This window comes from Camelus dromedarius, chromosome 29 (genome assembly GCF_036321535.1).
Source record: "Camelus dromedarius isolate mCamDro1 chromosome 29, mCamDro1.pat, whole genome shotgun sequence".
Classification (NCBI taxonomy): Eukaryota; Metazoa; Chordata; class Mammalia; order Artiodactyla; family Camelidae; genus Camelus; species Camelus dromedarius.
This window is the reverse complement of record NC_087464.1, coordinates 6,696,346-6,715,341: the sequence shown is the minus strand read 5'-3', so window position 1 is coordinate 6,715,341 and position 18,996 is coordinate 6,696,346. Positions and strand designations below refer to the sequence as shown.

General features: G+C 51.1%; 1 protein-coding gene across 1 annotated transcript in view; it reads right to left on the bottom strand.

Annotated features, from left to right (window-relative positions):
- Nucleotides 1-7,645: 7,645 nt before the first annotated feature.
- ADAMTS17 (ADAM metallopeptidase with thrombospondin type 1 motif 17) overlaps nt 7,646-18,996 on the bottom strand; it is a 302,517-nt gene continuing 291,166 nt past the window's right edge. Inside the window, exons 22-23 of the mRNA XM_064480528.1 lie at nt 11,812-11,989; nt 7,646-10,593 (exon numbers count right to left, since the gene is read on the bottom strand). Coding sequence (XP_064336598.1) covers nt 10,424-10,593; nt 11,812-11,989 — 348 coding nt within the window. The 3' untranslated portion in view covers nt 7,646-10,423. The remainder of the gene's footprint in view (nt 10,594-11,811; nt 11,990-18,996) is intronic.

Below are 18,996 nucleotides of genomic sequence, written 5' to 3'. Positions count from 1 at the left end.
ACAGCCCTCTTAGTTTTGAACGGACTTAAATATTTTCCCACATTTTGGGCAGCGTCACTATTTGCCAAAAGAAGGTGCAAGGATGTATTGCTATGATTCTTCTAGGGTAGGGGGCTGTTGGTCATTCATTGCTCCCTCCACCCTGCAAACACAACACTGTTCAATAAAAGTTTATTGACTTATGTTATAAAGTGACAGTTTAATATCTAAGTCATGATATAAATAAATTTTATATACCATAACTTACACTTTCAGATGGGTTTGGGAACCTCTGTCCTAACTGAGCGATGTGAATAAGGGATAACCCTGTTGAATTGCTCTCAGGACATTACACAGGCCACAAGAGATTGTCCCAAGTTACCCTGTGGTCACACTTCACATACATGCAATATGTGTGTGTGTGCATATCTGTCCACTAGGTATATATAGAATAAAAATGGAACATATTATAATGTTATTTGTGGGGGTATATTATATGCTTATTCTGTGAAAAGCAACATTGGCAAAAACCAATAACACATCCAACCAACTCTGTTGCAACATTGGCCACACTCTCTCTTCCCTTTACTGTATCCTGATATAATAAAACGGCATTTGGCTTCCAGTGAGGTTTCCAAATCTTTCGGTATTTGATAGGTCAACAATTATAATCGTATGTTGACTTTGCAATATACTATTTTAATGATGTGTTAATACATAGAAATCCTTGGATGGGACTTCCAGAATTGCTGTTTCATAACTATCGACTGGCATGTTAAAACTTGACCTCCGTGGTGAGAAAGCCAATAGCTGGAGATACCTCATTGGCCAAAGGGTTGCTGAATGTGTGATTGGCACACACAGAATTAAGCTGGAAGTGAGACCCCAGAGACCTCTAAAACTTCTACAGAGCAGTTTGCAAGGATCCTGGGTGAGTGGTTTGAGAGTGAATTTTTAAAGGGCACTTGGTCATCTAAAGAATCAGTGGAAATTCAGCCCCTGCAAGGGCTGGCCATTCCGTGGAGATCTATGAGTGTGTCCTCGATGGAAGCTCCTACACAGACTGTGGGTCCAAGTCAGGGGGAAAACCATCTGAAACTGGAGACAGTGGGGAAAATGTAGAAAGTGGAAAGGGAGGGAAGACGGAAGGAGAGATGGATATAGGGAGAGTGAAAAAGAACAAATAAATACTGGCCCCAGAGGTTGACAGAAAATGAGATAGCAAGATGGAAAGCATGAATAAGAGAGAGAGAGAAGGAGAGAAAATGGAAGGAGGAGGAAGGAGGCTGTTGGAAACTGCAAGGACACTCCCATCTTCCCTGAGCCTCATTTAAGCCAAACTCCAGGTCTGTGTGCATAACTTCCGGGTGTCGGATTGCAGTAAATAAATATCAGTAACTGGGTGGGCCCCTCGGCAGTCCTGGTAGCGTGCTGATCCTTATCCTCATCGCTGTGCCAGAAAGCACTTTTGCTATGGCTCAACTGGCCTCTGTCTACCAAGGGACCGTTGGATTCACTGGGTCATTTACATCCTCCCCACCGTGGGATGAATTCCCCAGACCTGAGTATCTAGGCTTTCTCGAGGGAAATCCCAGTGTTCTATGAAATTCTAGGAGGAAAACCTCCTAATTCTTGGTCATTTTTGAATGCTAGACCGTGCAACGCTAACGCTGCTCACCATCTAAAAGGGGGTGTTTTTCTGAGAAGGGCTTCATTAGAGCCGAGGGGATGACAATTCCACTGTGCGTGGGGGAGTGGTCCCTGGTCATGGGACTCCCACAGTGAGCACCCATGCCACTCTGGAACCCAGTCAGGCATGGAGATTTGTCCTGATCCATCCATAAGCCCTGGAGTCAAACTTTTATTCCAGAAACCCCAGATAATGGCGCCACAACAAGCCTTACACAGCTCCTCACCCAACCAGGGACATTCTCTGCCTCCTGAATCTGTCACTTTCCAAAAGATGACATGCAAAGGAGAGGAAATAGCTTCTAGATCACCATGGCAACCACCTGGAAACACCTGTCTCTGTTGGCAAGGGGTGGTTGACAAGGGGGAGAATTTGAAAAACAGCCAACATCTTGTTCTCATTGACTTACAGCTAGTTGTCCAAATAGTTGTATCACTTAAAGCATATGCAAAAAAAAAAACCAAACCATTGCATTTAGAGTGCACTTTTCTTATCCAGTACAAACATCTTCTAGTACAATCCTGAACTTATCTGAAAAGAAACGAGGTAAGTGGTAACCAGCAAAGAATAAGCACACTCACTTGAGACATGAGTGTGCTGGGCACCAGGGATCTAGCCGCACACAAGAGGGACCTGTTTTCTGCCCTGGTGGAATTCACTTTCTAGATGGGAAAACAGACAATACACAAGTCAGAGAGTTAACAAAACAGTGACGAGTTATGACAAGCACTGAGGAAAGATGGCCGTCGCACCTGGGAAGCCACCTTAGATAGAACGTCTGTCTGAGGAATAACATTTCGGCTGCAACATGAAGGAGGCAGGTAACCAGCCATGGGAGGAACTGGGAGGCCGGGTGGGAACACTGCAAGTGGACCGAAGGACACCTGCAAAGGCCCAAGGGTGGTGACGAGGATGGAGGATGTGGACAGAAATGAAGGCTGTGGCCGATGTGTGCAGGCGAGGATGCTGGGGTGAGAGAGGAGGCCGGCAGGGCAGGATCGCACAGACAGGAGGTGAGAAAATTCCAGGGGCGAGTAGCTCATAGAGGGTTTTAAGTGGGAAATGCTGTGATTTATGATTTTACATCTCTCTCTGACTAGGGTATAGAGAATATACTGGAAGGAGTCAGAGAAGAGGGAGGGAGAGTCGGGAAGCTTCTGCAGGGTCTGGGGGTTCAGGTCAGTGACTTAGCGCACGGGGGTGGCAGTGAGACAGGAAGAAGCTGACAGGTCAATGACATAATTTGGGGGCAGAATGGATGGTATTTGTGGCTGCATCGGACCATGGATGGAGAGAGAAACAGAGGAGACAAGGATGACTTTGAGGTTTTGATATCAGACTCAGTGGACAGCGGTGCCATTTACTGAGATGGGGAAGATTCCGGGAGCAAAGAGTATATGAGACGGAGGAAACTGGGAATTAAATTTTGTAAAATCTGAGGCACTCGGGGATGCTGCTGTGTGCTACACTGATTCCCTTGAAGGCCCACATCCCCCCACTGCCAGCAGGGCTGGCTGAGTCACAGCTGAGCCCATCCCCAGGCCTCACCCTCAGCACAAGGGGCCTGACTCTCAAGATGACACCCCTTTCCCCAGAGTGGCTTGCAGCCCGTGATACACAAAGATCGGCCCCCTTGCCTCAATTCCAGACAACTCTGAAGGGCCATTCCAGCTCCAGACCTCCCTATAGGATCAGCTGAAGCCCTGTTACCACTGCATCTGAATTCCACATCTCGCTGTGCCCAGCCCTGCTTCTCCCACTTCCCTCACAGTGGTCCCGAGGACACCTCCCAGTGGAGCTTCTGCCTACAAATCTCCATCTCAGAGGCTGGTTCCCAATAACCCAAACTAAGACAGTTGGTGCCAGGAGAAGTTCTAGGAATTAGACCCTAAAATAGGATTTCAGAGCTGCATCACCCACCAGCTGGACACAGGGACCCCATGCGCCTGGCATCTGTACAGGGCAACAGTTAAAACTTTCACTGGTGGTGCAGTGTTGCAACCATTTGAAAGATACAGGGAAACAGAAATGATAAGGTAGAGAAATTCAGTGGCTGTCGCTAAGTATTACTGATGCGCTGGAGAAAGACAATAAAAATGCTGAGAATGATCAATCATTCATCAACTGAACTACTGCATACAGGATCCAAGTTGACATTGCTGCTGGGGGAGCAGAGAGTTATCACAGCCCTTTTAGAGGGAACGGGGGTGGGGTTCACAGAACACATGGAGTCCTGGTTCAGGTTTGGTTCATAGCGGGCCCAGTGGGTCCCTGAGGTCGCCCAGTGATCATTTCCCCTGTCCCTGAATGTATACTTGGAATGGATGAGCCTGGTCCTTGGCCTGTGGGATAAAGAACTATTATAGTGGGAGATAATGTACTGTGAAACTGCCTCCCTCTCCCCAGGCAAGACAGTAAGTCGACAACAGTATTGTAACCAGTGAGAATGGCACATTTTAGTGAAATGCTTGAAGACCTAAAGAATTCAGGGGTGTCTGTCTCCATCACATCCCCATGTAAGTCATCAGTCTGGCCCCTCCAGAATTTAGACTGGTCCTGTCACACGACAGTGGACTGCCATGGTCTTAACCAAGCAGAAGCCACAAATGAACAGCTGTGCCAGATGGGGTACCTTTGCAGCAGATTAACAAGGTTCAGAGACAAGATACATGACGATTGAGCTGGGGAAGTCATTCTTTTCCATTCCTTTAGAAAGGAGACCCAGAGCAGGTCACACTCATGTGTGACAGACAGCAGTACCCATTCATGTTCAGTCTTCCCCAGGGTTTATCTTCTCTCTCCCACTCTTGTTATAATGTAGCCCCAAAGGGCCTGGACTGTCCAGACCCTCCACAGAATCTGCACTGACCCACTCTATCCACATCAAGTTAATCAGACCAGGCGAGAAGAAAAGGCCTTACTACAGTATCTGTACTCTAGAGGGTAGATGAGCCCCATGAAGATTCAAGGAAACGCTGCATCAGTGAAGTTTTCAGGAGTCCAGTCGTCTGGGGCAGGTCAGGACATTCTCTCTAAAGGGAAGGACGCTTTATTGAATCTCGTTTCTCTTACCAGTAAGAGTGAATTACACCAAGCAGCAAGCTTCTTTGGGGTTTGGAAGCAGATCTGGGAGAATTACTGCCAGGCAGCAGGGCTGAGCCTAATGGAACTGGCCACGCACATTGGGCTGGACTTTAGACCTGCTCTGGACAGTGACTGAGACAAGCTTCCCCTCCTTTTTAAGTTTAATTTTAATTGTTTTTAAATTGAAGTACAGTCAGTTTACAGTGTGTCAGTTTCTGGAGTGTCTGCAGTGGTGCTGCCATGCCGTCCCACCATCTTCTCTTGGGTATTGGAGATTGGGTGGAGATAATGCCTCTTTTGAGTTCAGTGGCTTCCAGTTGAAGAGAGACTGCTCAGTCAAGAAGCTGTACCTGAGGATCGGTGCGGGAGGAAGCCCGTCTGCACCAGCACCTGGGTAGATGATGCAGTCCTAGACTTTGAGCCCAAACGTGATACTGAAATAGGGCATGACTTAGGGAGAGGAGTGGGAGAGGTGAGTATATTTTGCACATGGGGGGAGTGGTGTGACCCTTCCCCCAAACGGCCACAACAGTATTTCCCATCTCATCTGCTCTTCTAGAACCTTTCCATGCTCCCAGCAAGAGGTGGACTTTTTGTCCCCTCCCTTTGAACTTGAGTGGGCTTTGTGACTTTCTCAACTATCAGAGGATGGTGGAAGTGATGCTGTGTAACTTTTGAGTTGTTATATGAGGTTGACACAACTCTCACGAGTGTCCCCATCTCTCTCTCTCAGGGTGTTTGCTGCTGAAATTCTGCCATGATACTTCAGGGCCACCAAGCAGCCCATTGGTAAGGCCACTTGTGAGAGTTCTGGTCGACAGTTCTAGCTGACATTCTTAAAGCTGGCACTGGCTGCCAGATTTGCGAGTGTGTGAGCCTTCTGATAATCCCAGCCTCTACTTGTCCTTGGAGCCACTCTGGGTGATGCCACATGAGCAGAGATGAGCTAGCCCCGCTGAATCTGAGATCTGAAACAACCCTGAAGAGCCATCCCAGCCCCAGAGTTTCCCATGGGATTGACTGTGCATGTGTAGAAGTCATCTATGAATATGGAGGTCAGGAGAGAGGTTGGGGCTGAGGAGGTTAATGTGGGAGACAACAGAATGTACATAGTTTTAAAAACCTTAAGTCTGGGTGACATGACCTAGGGAGAAAGTACAGAGGGAGAAGGGGGTGTAGGACTGAGCTCTGTTGCACTCTGTTACCTAGAGAGCTGGCAGAGAAAGGGAATAAGGGAAGAGGAGGAGAAGAAGGAGACCATGGTCTCTAAGCTGGGAGAAGAGGACCTCCCAAAGGAGAGGGCTGCTGAAGGATGGAGAATTGGACACTAAGATGTCTATGCAATTTGATACAATGCAAGGTCACTGGAAATCCGTCAAGAACAGTATTCGTGCAGTCCAGGGGGCAAAAGCCAGGGGAGGAGTCTGGAGAGTTCATGAAAGTTTGGAGGTGGAGACAGAACATAGAGGACCAATGGGGGAATAATTTAATGTATAAGGGCTGACCTTCCATGAGGACCAGGCCACTTGTCAGACAGAGAAGGACACAGATGCAGGTTGATTTCTGTCTAGAAGTAGAACCATAAGAGCTTTTGTCAAAACCCTTTGCAGAGTGAGAGCGCCACTGTAAAGGATTCCAACCCCAGCCCTTCTAGCCTGAGTCCAGAAGGTCAATCAACAAACCCACAGAGGAAGCCCTGACCTTTTCCTTCTCAGAGTTCCTGCTCCGACTCTCTGTTGTCCGGGACTCCAGACTCGTCTGCGGGGCTGTGGGCTCCAGAGCAGGTCTTTTGTTCATTTGTGTTCTCAGTGGTTCCAGGAAGTATTGGCTCCTAATAAAAGCTCACTCACCAACTCACCACTTGCTGATTGCTTACTTGTCAATTTCATCTAACCAACTGGAATCCAGGCAGCTTATAAAGAAACTACATAGCACCAGGGCTGTTAGACGTTAACCCACTAGAGAGATCAGAATTCTCAGAGAAAGGAGAGGGTTCGAATGGGTCCCTGAGGCAGGTGGCTGGTGGCTCTTGGGAATTAACACAAGCTACAGGTTTCCTGGCAACTGGGGGCAGTGAGGGGGGGCGCGGTGTGGGCAGCTGGTTGTCAGTTAAACAAATGGTCTTTATTTCGTGAAATTCCTGGGTGTTGTTTCAACATTAGAAGGAGGCTCTCTGTCTCATGAAGCCCCAAGTCCTTGGGTGGGCAGCTCTTCCTCCTTGATACCAGGAGGAGACAGAAACCCCCCAGCACAGGAGCTGTGACATCCCTGCTCCATGTCAGGCCCAGATGGGATCCAAATGGCTGCGGTGGTCGGTCCCTGTTAGGATGGTGTTGTGCCCTTGTTTGGTCCCCAACCTGGGAGGTCAGAAGGGCCAGGATTCTGGCTCACACCTGCAGGAGAAGGGAAGCTGTTGGGCTGTTGGCAGGGTTGGGGTGGGGGCTAAGGGTTGAAGAGGCAAAGGTTGTAGGAAGCAGGTACCCACTGTGGCATGAGAGGGGGCCCCTGTTTCAGACAGACTCCCAGCACAGCTGTCAGACCTTCATGTCCCCACCCAGGGTTTTGCAAAACACAGAGATGAGGCCCAGGACTGCATGATTAGTTAGCGCTCACTTGGGGAGATGTAGCCACCCGCCAGAACTGCATTTACCAGCGACCTCTGACACCGTCCACAGCTGTGGTCGGCAGGCTGCACAGCTCACTGCAGCCAAGTCCCAGGCAAGCAGTGTGACCACCGCAGGAGGAAAGGACACAGCCTCTCTCTGTCAGACTTTGAGGACTGGCTTTTGTCTTTCACTTCACAGACAGCTTAACATTGTCATGGAAAAACATTTTATTAAACATATTCAACTCACTTCCAATGAAATGATTCATTTTTCATTTACAGTGGTGTCCAATGTTTGTCTTCTGTTCTTTTTTTTTTTTTCCTTTCAAACCAGCACCAAAAAGTAAAACAAAAATACCATGGGTACAGTACGTAATGTAAGGTAACTAATGGAAAATATATACATTGGACTCTGAAGTGAAGAAAAGAGAACAAAACAATGATCTTACTGCCATTGAAGATCTTTCCCTGTTTTCTGATAATATCAAGTCGTGGTCAACTGAGAGGGTTTCATTTGCACCAATGAGAATAGCACCATGAGACCGCGAGACTCTGTAGTTAGTAACACAATTTGTGCAACCAAAAAGGTACAGTACTCGAGTGACAGTACAGGGTATCGTGAACCATAAAGGACCATCACGGTTGTAATGACAGGGTTTCACCGTCTTCCGTACAAAGTGGAGCAAGAGAGCCATGACGCCTTCACCGACATCAATCGTTGCCTGTGCCGTGAACAGAAGGTGGGCTGGTGAGTTTCAGAACAACAGTGCCAGCATGAGCTAAAAGCGCTCAGAAAGACCCGAACTTGGGGGAACCCAAGGGATGTTTAACAAGAACTGAAATCAGTCATTTGCATTCTGAGGGTGTGAGGCCCTTGCCAGGGGCGTCCAGTTGATACAGTCAAGGTGGCCAGCGGGGAGACGCAGAGGCAGCAGGGAAAGTGCCCGCCTCTGGGCACACACACGTGCCTGCCCTGCCTGGGTGGGCCCGTGGTTCCCATGCAGACGAGCGAGCAAGGCCACGCTGGCTTCCTTAGCGGGCTGCGCGGCTCCGCCCCTCAGCCCCAGAGGCTGATGGCTAGCTTTCTGTCCATCTGTGGTAAAGGACAGCCCATTTGGGGCTGGGGGATAACTTGAGCCTTAGCTCCCCAAGAGACTGAAGGGGCTTTGGGGACTCTCCTGGTGGCCAAGTCAGAGCAAGGGAGGCCCTGGGCAGCCACCTCTGGAGGTTACCCTGCAGGTGGGCCGCCCCATCCTGGCGCTTGCCGGGATCTTTCCACAGAGCACCCACGGCGCCTTCTCAACACTTCTTACGGATTCAAGGAGAACTGAACGATTTCTCTGCTCCACCACCACTTCCCTGCCTCGAGGGCAGTCAAAATCAAAAACCAAAATGCAGCCCACCAGACAGGCTTGAGGTGGCAGAGAGGTTTTTTGTTTCCTTTCTGATTTAAGCTGACGCTAAAGTTGTGACATCAAAAACACAAACACAGATACGTACACACAGCACCAATAAACCAAGAAGCACGTGGAGATGATCCCATGGAGATGAGCCTAAGTGAGATCCCCTCTGAAATAAGGGAGGCGAGGGTGGGCTTCTCACCGTAAAGTCTTTGAACACGAGCACCCATCAAACGCTGGCCGAGTCGGGCAGCAAACCAGACCTCCTGGCATGTCGGGTTCCCTCCTCCCAGCTCCCCGGCAGGCAGGGTCCTACCATCTTCTGTGCTTTCACAGAGGTCACCCTGGTCATCTCCCCTGGGCTCCAGAGGGGACACAGCTCTGTTTTCAGGGGTGAGGGGACTGGAGGAGCAAAGACCTTCTTCATGCTTTTCTGAACGTCATTCTTGCCTCGAGAAGATGGGTCAATGATGACAACACATTGACAAGCACTGTGAGGTCTGAGCCACGGGAAGGCTCGGCGGGCAGGCAGCGATTCTGGCCAGGGGGCACCCCCCCCCCCAACCATGCACCAGGCTGAGCAGCCCCTGCGGGAAACCCGCCCTGTGCCGGGGCGAAGCAGCCAGGCCTGAGCTTGAGTCCTAAAGAGGTTCTAAGAAGCGTCAACTTCAGGTAGACGACAAAGGTCAATGGGAAGCCATCTGTAAGGTGCAAAGCTTTATGAAGCACTGGCGAGAGCAGAGGTCCCCAGAAGCAGAGGGGGAGCTCCCTACACCCCAGAGCCCTGAGCCCATCTCTATGCCTGGAAGCAATCCCCAGGCCACAATGAGTACGTGCCTCATGTCACAGCACCTTGAAGGAAGGCTTTTCTGCTTCCCTGTGTGGGGGACAGCAGAGATCTGAAAATTAGAGGCCTCCCCAAACCCAAACCCTTCCAGAATATTCTCCCCCAACATGGGTGGTACGCAGAACCACATAGGCCCCAGGATCCCCGTTGGTTCACACAGACTCAGACTCTCAGGGGCGAGGCTCCCAAGGAAAGGCCCAGGATCTACAGAGTGGGCTCTCCGCCACAGGCGGAGGGGACAAGGGCTGGTTCCTGTGGCGTCGAGGGGGATCCGGAAGCCCGGCCCTCTTCGGAGAAGCCTTTGGCAGAGGCTCGCTGACATCTGTCCTTCCATCCAGGGCATCACTGGCTTTCAGAATAAAGCCTGTTTTAAAGTAAAACGTCTCATTTTTTTGGATAATCCCCCCCTCCCATGGTACATCAAGCACTGGGAATTCCAACGTCAAAGGAAAGCCAAGACCCAGGCACGCAGTGACGTCCCTCTCGACCGTCTGTCGGAGGTGTTCCCTTTGAGGTGCATGGGACCTTAGAAATTACAATTATGTTGTGCCTCATGCCTCTTTTTTCCTTACCATAGAAAGCCATCCAGTGGCTGTTAACAATATATTAAGTATAAAAGCACTAAGCAAATGTCAAGTCCACTCTCAAGTTCTATGCAATCGGATTCTTGGGACAGCCTCCTGGGTGAGCGGTGGTGAGCTGGTGGGGGGTCCCGGCCGTGGGAACTGGTGTGCTCTCGGGTGGGAGGGCTTTCAACTCGCCGTGTCGTCGGGGCTCAGACCTCGCGTCGGCGCGTCGTGGGACCACGGGGCCACGTGTCATGAGCTCGGTGGCGGTGGCGGCGGCTGGCGCATCTTGTTCGCATAGAAGTCCCTGCATGTCTGGCAGCAGCGCTGGTACCACCGCATGTCCTGGCAGAGGTTCTTTTCTCGGATGACCCTGCAATACACTGTCCACTGGTCCCGGGTGCATTTGTAGGTCAGAGCAGCTAAGGGGATAGCGGAGAGAGAAAGCCATGGGGTTATGGGTGGCACGGGGACTTCACGGTCCACACACAAGGGGCCTGTGGTCCGACACACTCTGGGCTGCACTCACTCACGCATACACTGGAGCCTTGAACAGAATAGGGGAGTCCTGCCCCCTGCCAGGGCCACTGTGGATGCGGCTTTCCTCTAGAAGGGACACACCCCAGCTCCAACCTGACCACTTGGCAGAGTTTGGTGGCCTGGCTGTCTCCTCAGGGCAAGGGCCCTGCCCATCCTGTTTCTGAGTTAAGAGTTAAGTGGCGCTTACTGTTACTTTATGGTGGAAGATGCCATCTGTTGGCATTTATAAAACAAGATGCCACGGAGCAGGGCACAGCAAAGGGCTCCCCAAAGCACAAGCTTACAGCACAAACAAGTGGCCTGAGTCCCCCTCGAGATCTTGGTCGTGCAGAGAGAAGGTCCTGCCTGAGGGAGGTCTTTGGAGGATGCCAAGGAGGCCTGTGCATTCCAAGAGCCTGGGGTGCAACTCTGGGAGCTCAAAGACTCCACCAGGTAAGCTGCTTAGAAACCCCCTTCATGGGGGTGGCATTCCAGCATTACGGAAAGGGGCTGTGGGTGGGAAAATGTTCCCTGGAGATTTCTACTTGGAAAAGCAGAAACTCTGTTTAGTGGAATCATCAGATCAGTGTTAAACATTCTTCTTCCTGTGCCACTGCCAACCAGGGATGTGGCCTTGCAAAGGGCCAGATTTGGAGCACTCAGGCCAAACTGCTCACACAAAAGCTCCCTGCTGCATTCAAGACGTCAGCCTCTCAAAACCTCTGTTTTCTTCTCGAGCATTAGCTTAAGGAACATTCCATGCATGCATCACCAAGATTTCATGAATGACACCCCCAGATCCTTCATTTCCCGAAGCAAGCACCTCCCTTTGCTTCCTTCATGCATTTGAAGAACATTCTCCCACGTTCCCCATTTGTTGCCAGACGGGCTCAAGTGTTTGAGACTACGCTTAACAAACACCTTTTTCAAGCCAAGGAATGAAATTCCATCCCTGAAACCTCTGATCTTCCACGGAACTTACAAATGTTGGCCTCTCCAGAACTCAAACAAGGCCCAAGGAGGGGGCGTTCTGGCTCACAGAACTTGTTCCACCAGCGGGGACTCACTGGCCAGGGGATGCGACCCACCCCCAGGAGCTGGAGGCCAGCAGAGTCACTCACCGAGGCGAGGGGAGGTGATGGTGTTCACGTTGATCTTGTCATTGCAGACTTCCTGGTGACACTGTCTGTAGGCTGCTGGCTTTGAGAGGGCAGGACACTCGTTGCCATGGCGCCCGGTGACCTTGTGCATGCACTGCACCACCCGGGACTGCAGGCCCTTCCCACAGGTCGAGGAGCACTGCCGGAGACAGGGACAGCCTGAGCTGGGGGCCTAACTCAGGCCGAGGGGCTCTGACGATGGCCTGACAAAGCAGCCGCCCTGGGTCTGGCCCCTGCATAACAGTCCTAAGGACTTGAAATCATCGCAGGACAAGAGGGCTTGGCTGTACACCAGCCGCCTGATGGAAGACTGTTTCAAGGTGTCATGGACTGCACATTTGTATTTCCCCGACATTAACATGTTGAAGTTCTCACCCCTAATGGGATGGTATTTGGAGATGGGTCCTTTGGGAGGTCACTGGGTTTATATGAAGTCATGAGGGTAGTGCCCCACAATGAGATTAGTGTCCTTACAAGAAGAAAAAGAGAGAACAGAGCTCTTTCCACCACATGAGGGCACATGAGAAGGCAGCTGGCCGGGAAGTGGTCCATCGCTAAGAACCAATTATGCCAGCACCTTGACCTTGGACTTCTCAGCCTCCAGAACTATGAGAAATCAATGTCTTGTTGTTCAAGCCACCCAGCCTGCGGCATTTTATTACAGCAGTCCACGCTGACTTAGACAAGACAACTTCTGAAATACTAATTTATTCTGGTTGCGTTTCACTTCCCACCCTCTCACCCCTGTTCCAAGCAGAGAGCCAGCTGGGCTCTGAAATTCTCCAGACAGTGAGCAGGGTGGCTTGCCGGCACCCAGGAGGGACCGGACCTGATGACCACGATGTCGCCAGTACTTTGTGCCACTCCTGGGCCTTTGCCCAGCCCTGAGTGTGGGGTGGAGAGGAGCCCGATAATGATCGGGTTGAATTTCCAGGAGCCTGGAAGGTGGGGGCTCAGAATTAAGGGCAGTTAGAGAAAATGAAGCAGCACAACCTTTCTCGCATAAAGGACTCGTGGACTAAAACTGTAGCTAAGAGTTTTAACTCAGCCACCAAATCCCTAGTTACTGGCATTTCTGACATTTGCAAACCTGGGTTTGCTCAAATCAAGCCAACAGAGTTCAGCAGATCACCCCATGCTCCCAACAGGTGCCTGGTAAGAATTTACTGTGTGTTCTGTCCCCTTCCCGTTCCTCTTCGCGCTCTTTAAAGTGCTGACAGGGCACCTGCCAGGCTCCAGCTCCCGCTCCCGGCCCTGCGCACCAGCTCCTTGGCCCTTGTTTGCGTTCCCCGGAGCCCTTGGAACTGTCTCTCTGTTAAGTTGGTCTCCTCCCAGCCAGAGAGCCAGGTCCACCTGTCTACTCTCTCCACCTGGGGTCCCCCAGCATGCACACAACCCGTGATTTACGGGGTTCTGAGCACACTGTGCACAACTTCAATAAAGCAAAGACTACAGGTGCAGCCGTCCAGCTGGAGAGAGGGGAGGGGGCCTGGCCTCTGAATGCCACAGGCAAGGAGGACGCCAGGTGCTGTCTGGATCACGTTTCCCTATTGTCCCCTCTTGGGTCTGCCCATGGCCTGTGCTGCAGGAAGTGCCTTCCCTGGGGGCATATGAGGGGTCACCTTGCACAGGCTCGGCGGGAGACCGTGGTGTTACCATCTGTGCCCAAGTGGGCACCGTCTGTGTTCCCAAAGCGGCTTTGGCACCCCCAGTGAATTCCTCTGCTTTCTAGTCTAAGAAGCAGGATTACATTTGTTTGTTTGTTTATTTGTTTGTTCGTTTTGTTTTCACTTTAGGAGGAGAAAGGGGCTCAGAGAACATGGTACTCTGATAGGACCCAGTCTTTTCAAATCACAAAAGAGATAGGAAAAACCACAAATGGCTCCCTGGTGGGCCCTGGTATGTGCAAACCAGAACAGGCTCTCCCAGACAGGCAAGGTCTGCCCCCGGGCCTCTGCATTGTGCCTCACTCCCTATCCCATCTTCTGGATAAATCCGGCCAGGGCTGCTCACAGCCTTGAGAATCCCTTATATACTCATGATTTCTGCCTGGAGGGCATCTCTGAGGGAGCTGGCTGCAGCATGGGATTACTTGTCGCTTTTAAAGATTCTGATGTCCCAGACCAGTCAGTCAGTATCACTGGGCATCAGTGTTTTTCAGAGCTCTCTGGGTGACTGCAACAGGCAGCCAGAGCTGAGAACTGACTTGCCCTGAACTTCTTCCTTGTGTCCTGTGTAGAGTGTGACAAGCTCTCTTTTCTTGCCGTGAAGTAGTGGAGCACTTGTATACAAACCTGTGTGATTGAGCAGGAACAGACATCCCCCCGCTGCCCTGACGGCTGAGTTTATATACAGGTGACAGGTTGCTCAAATATAAAGGGGTGAAGGCTTCCACTCAAAATTATTCTTGGAAAAGAGTCAGTTGCCTTGAATATAAGTAATAATAAAATCTCTCACAGTACAGGGGCAGGGGGAAGGGGTGCCTTCGATTATTTGTAGCAAGATCACCGGGGGTTTGAAAAAAAAAAGGAGGCAAAGAAATTTAATTGTCTTCTTCTAGTAGTAGGACTTCATAATCATAAATGGGGGAGGCTGGTGCAGGAAATGTTTAAAGATCACTTGAAAAGCAATCTGGTGAGTGGTTGTACCCAGAGATGGGAAGTCCACATCGGCAGGATGAGTGAAGGAAAAGGCCCAGGGTCCAAATGCAGTGCCAGTCCTGCCAACGCAGAGCAAAGTCTTGTCTATGCAAAGTGACACCAATGCAGAGCGAGGTCATGCCAACGCAGGGCAGGGTCACACCAACACAGAGTAGGGTCATGTCAACACAGAACAAGGTCATGCCAGTTCGGAGCAAAGTCACGCCAACGCAGAGCAAAGGTATGGCACAGCTTGTAAGGTAATTTCCAACGAGAACAGCACATACAGATTCAAAAAAGGTGGCAAGCCAGTGGACCTGGATGCCAGTGCCCTGGCACACTGGCAAACGGAACAGCGGACTCAGAAAGTGGAATGAGTGATGACGAAGACAGACCCTGCAAATATCAGGCTGCACTTTATAAAACTGCTTCTGTTCAACCATTTTTGAGTCCACATAAATGGCAATTTCATCAGGCTCCACTTTATAATACACTAAAGACAGAAAATAGCAATATTTCTAAATTAAAGCATAATGTGTAACTTTAAATAGGAATGTATAACTACACGAATAAGTTACATATTTTAATTAGTCATCTGACCAGTCCACCTACACCATTAAAGACATTTGTACCCAAATTGGTTGTACAAGTTTTTAAAAGCCCTGCTCCCTGGGAAAGTGCGCACTTGGGGCCTTTTTCTGTGACTATTGGGCACTTAGCAAGGCCCACCTGGGGAAGAAGGGCCACGTGTGCTGCTCTAGCCACCAGCAGCCCGTCTCTTCAGATCCTGACTGGGTCTGCTGGTGCCACCTGCTGTGAGGGACACACCAGCAGGGAGAGCGAGGTGTCCTCCCAGTTCCCCCTGGAGAAAGGGTGCATCCAGGGCCAGGCAGGTGGTGGTGGGGTTTCTGGGTCCCTGGGAAACTGCACAGGCCAACAGAGAAGGACCCGGGACTATGGCCATCCTGTGCCCAGGGCCACCCCCACCCCATCTCACCCGCAATACACACACACACACACACACACACACACACACACACACACACACACACACACACACAGAGTCTGCAGAGCCTGCCAGCGGGGCGGTCTGCCTGGCTGAGTCGCTTCCCGCCCAGGAACACCAGGATGGGTTTCAATGTCTTTTTGTCAATTGCTTCTGTGAACATCAGGGCAAGGGCTCAATCCTATGGATCTACTAAAACCAAATGCAAAATTGACAAGGTCTCTGGTGGTAAAGGATCAATGACCATTGTAAGACTCAAGAGTCTAGGGGTGACCCTGAAGACTAACCTCTCCTCTGAAAGTTCTCAGTCTTGTTTCACATGTGGTGGGGCTGGGGAGGGGTGGGGTGGCATTCATGACACCTCCAGCCCACGCGGGCGACATGCTTGTTCTTTCCGCGGGCTCCCCTGCCGGATTCTACAACAGTGTGGAACATTCCGTAACAATCCTGAGGCTGACCTTGGCCCGAGCTTGATGGTCACCAGTGTGTTGCCCAAGGTCACAGTGTTACTGAGCGGCAGAGGGGACACAGGACCCCAGCTGCCCCATCCCAGGGACTGAATTCCATCTTCCTGTATGACTCACAGGTTGCACTGGATGGAGCTTTTATGGGAGCCCGGGAATCAGGAAACCAGGTCATTGCTTAGCTCCACCATTTCTTCATTATCCTTCCTAGCTCGGGCCACTGGTTTTTAATTTTCCAGTCTGCAAAAAGAATGGCCCCATGAGATCACAGAGGGGATCTCCAAAGTTCTTCCACAGAGACTCAAGATCTGTTCTCATGGCTTTCTAACACTTCTGCAAGGGAGGGCCAGGCCAGGAGAGAGGCTGGGGCTAACCCTTAGTCGTGGTGGGGGCACTCTGAGATCCTATAGACTCTGTCCATCACAGGGATTTGATTCTGGGATTAGGTTTTGCTAAATTTTAGCTGGAGTCCCAGGGGCTGCTGTTCACAGGGCTCTGGGCTGTGAATGGCTTGTGCTCACTTGGAAGGACTTTTGGGAACATCAGGTGTTGGCTGAGTCACCTGGGAACTGGGTCTGAGCCAGCCCTACAGAGGCTGCTTCAGAGCATTAGGTGAGGAAACAAACAGGTGACAGAGTGGCAGGTGCAGAAACCATCCCATCCTTGTTCAGTACCCACCTGTGTGTGTGTGTGCGCGCGCGCGCGCACCTATATAAAAGTTTGGAAGACAAACCATTGAAAAAATTTACCAGGCTATCATCTGGTTCATGGGACTAGTTTTTCTCTTCTGTGTCTTCCCAAATAAGACAGTGTGAACAAAAAATATTGCCTGCCATATCAGTAATCAAAGGATGCTGTGGCCATCAGCCATCAGCCATCAGCCAGTACTACAGACCCTGATAGTGACCGGAGGGAACTCAGGATGCAGACAAGCAGGCAGCCTGGCCTCTGCTACCACCCCCAGCTGTGCCCACCTTTGAGAGAGGGAACTCAGGATGGGAAGGAACAGAACACTGGCCCTAGAGAGCTAAGTGCATCTCAAAGGAATGAATTCAATGAGCCCAGACTTTTGCATCTTCCCATACATAGAAAAGCACTAAATTCCTGAACTTGAGATGTCTGGTTTTCTTGAATTAATGGTAATCTTTTCATGTTCCGACTACCCAGTCTTCGTGGCAAAACCTCCTATATATCCTGGCTCCTCCCCTGCCTCTTCGGAGCATCCCTCAGAGTGCTGAGAGACGGCGTCTCCGGCTTCAGTCCTCAGAAGTGTCCGCCAAACAAAACATAGCTCTCCACTTTTAGGTTGTGCTTTTTTTTTTTCAGTCAACAATAGAATTACCTATGTGATTAAAAATAGAAGTGAAGAATTCCGCCAACGGCCTGTTGGGGCAGCTGCCACCGTCCATGCCTGCTGTGGATCATTTGATCCGAGGTGATGCTCGGCTTGCACCTGGCTGAAACTCCATGTGTGACCACACCTCCTTGACCAGAGTGCGACCAGGGACAGGGCAGTGGGGGCAGGACAGGCCTGACAGCACGCTGCATCCCCCCTCACTAGCTGTGTTAATTACCCTTCACGAGCCCCAGCTTCTTTACTTGTGGCTTGAGGATAATAAAACTTTCCTTGTAGAGGGATTGCCTTGATTAGAGACAGCTTGGAGCAGGTACCTAGCAAGGAGTCTGGGTTAGGCAAACACTGCTATTATTATTAACAACAACAAGCAAAGCCCAGGGCTGGGAGCAGGGAGAGCTGGCTAGGGGGCCCCTGGAGCCCGGGAAGATGCCCTGAGTCACCCAGCCTGCTCAGGTCTCCCGGGGCCGCCGTGCCCATCACCAGGCCTCCGCAGGCAGGTGTGGGTGCCCACCTTTGCCTGCTCCTGGCACTGACCTGGCAGCTCAGCCAGATAGCATCCAGGGGCACCGTTAGACGCTGGTTTGGCCCTGAAGACACGTGTGGTTCCAGACAGGCTGCAGGGCTGCCTCCTCCCATAACCCAAGCTCATTGCATTAAGGGTAACACAGACGAGGCATCTCACCTCTGTCAGCCTCCCCTCAGTCTCTGCTTTAATTAAGCAGTGAGGAGACTGCAGTGTCTCCTGCTGGCCTCCAATTAGCCCCAAGCATCGCTGTGAAGCCATTTTCCAGGCTTTTAAAATCCAAGCAAACAGATCTCTAAAAAAACAAGATCTGGTCTTGTCTGAAGCACCCTTTCACCGCTGGGTCATTTTTTTCAAGCTCCTCACGACATTAACATTTAATGCAGCTCCCCGAGACTCAGGAAACTGAGACAAAAATGGAGCAGCAATAAACCCATTAGAAAAGCTCCTTGCCAGATGACCCAGAGTAAGTGCAGCCCTTCACGCCGCCTCTCCAGCAAGTGCCCACCACACGCAAGGCCTGGTGACCTGCCACCCACCCTGTGGGTAATGATGATGATGGTGATGGTGGCAGTGGGGCCCACCTTTTGTCTGCTCACTAGTGCTGGGCACTGGGCTCACATCCCTTCTTAACAGTCCTCATTAATCATCACACTAACAGCCACTGTGGCAAGGGCAGTACTCGGAACACAGTAGGTGCAGACTAAGTGCAGGAATGGTGTCTGCACAGCACCCCTGTGCAGAGAGAGGGAGTGAGGCTCAAAGTGTGTCCACATAACTCTTCTCAGTGATGCAGCCCCAGGCCCCCCCGCGCTCCTACCCTGGCTGCCCACCCAGAGGCCTGCCCTCCTCTGGGGTCACACGGCTCCCGGCAAGGAAGAACCAGGCCTCTGTCACCGAGCGGAGGCCACCCAGCCCTGATGACACACTCCACCACGGCGTGGACCCTCGCCTCTTCTCTCCTCCCAGCCGTAAAATCACGACTATAAATGACACCAGATCCCCAAGGGAGGTTTTGAGAATTAGCTGAAGGAAGCTGTAAAAATCTAGGGAAGAGGAAAACGCTGTAGGGATGTTTAACATGCACACAAGCGCTGGCTTCTCCAGAGTGGAGGACGGGCGGGGGCTCTCTGCACAGGCTCTGGGGTGAGCAGGAG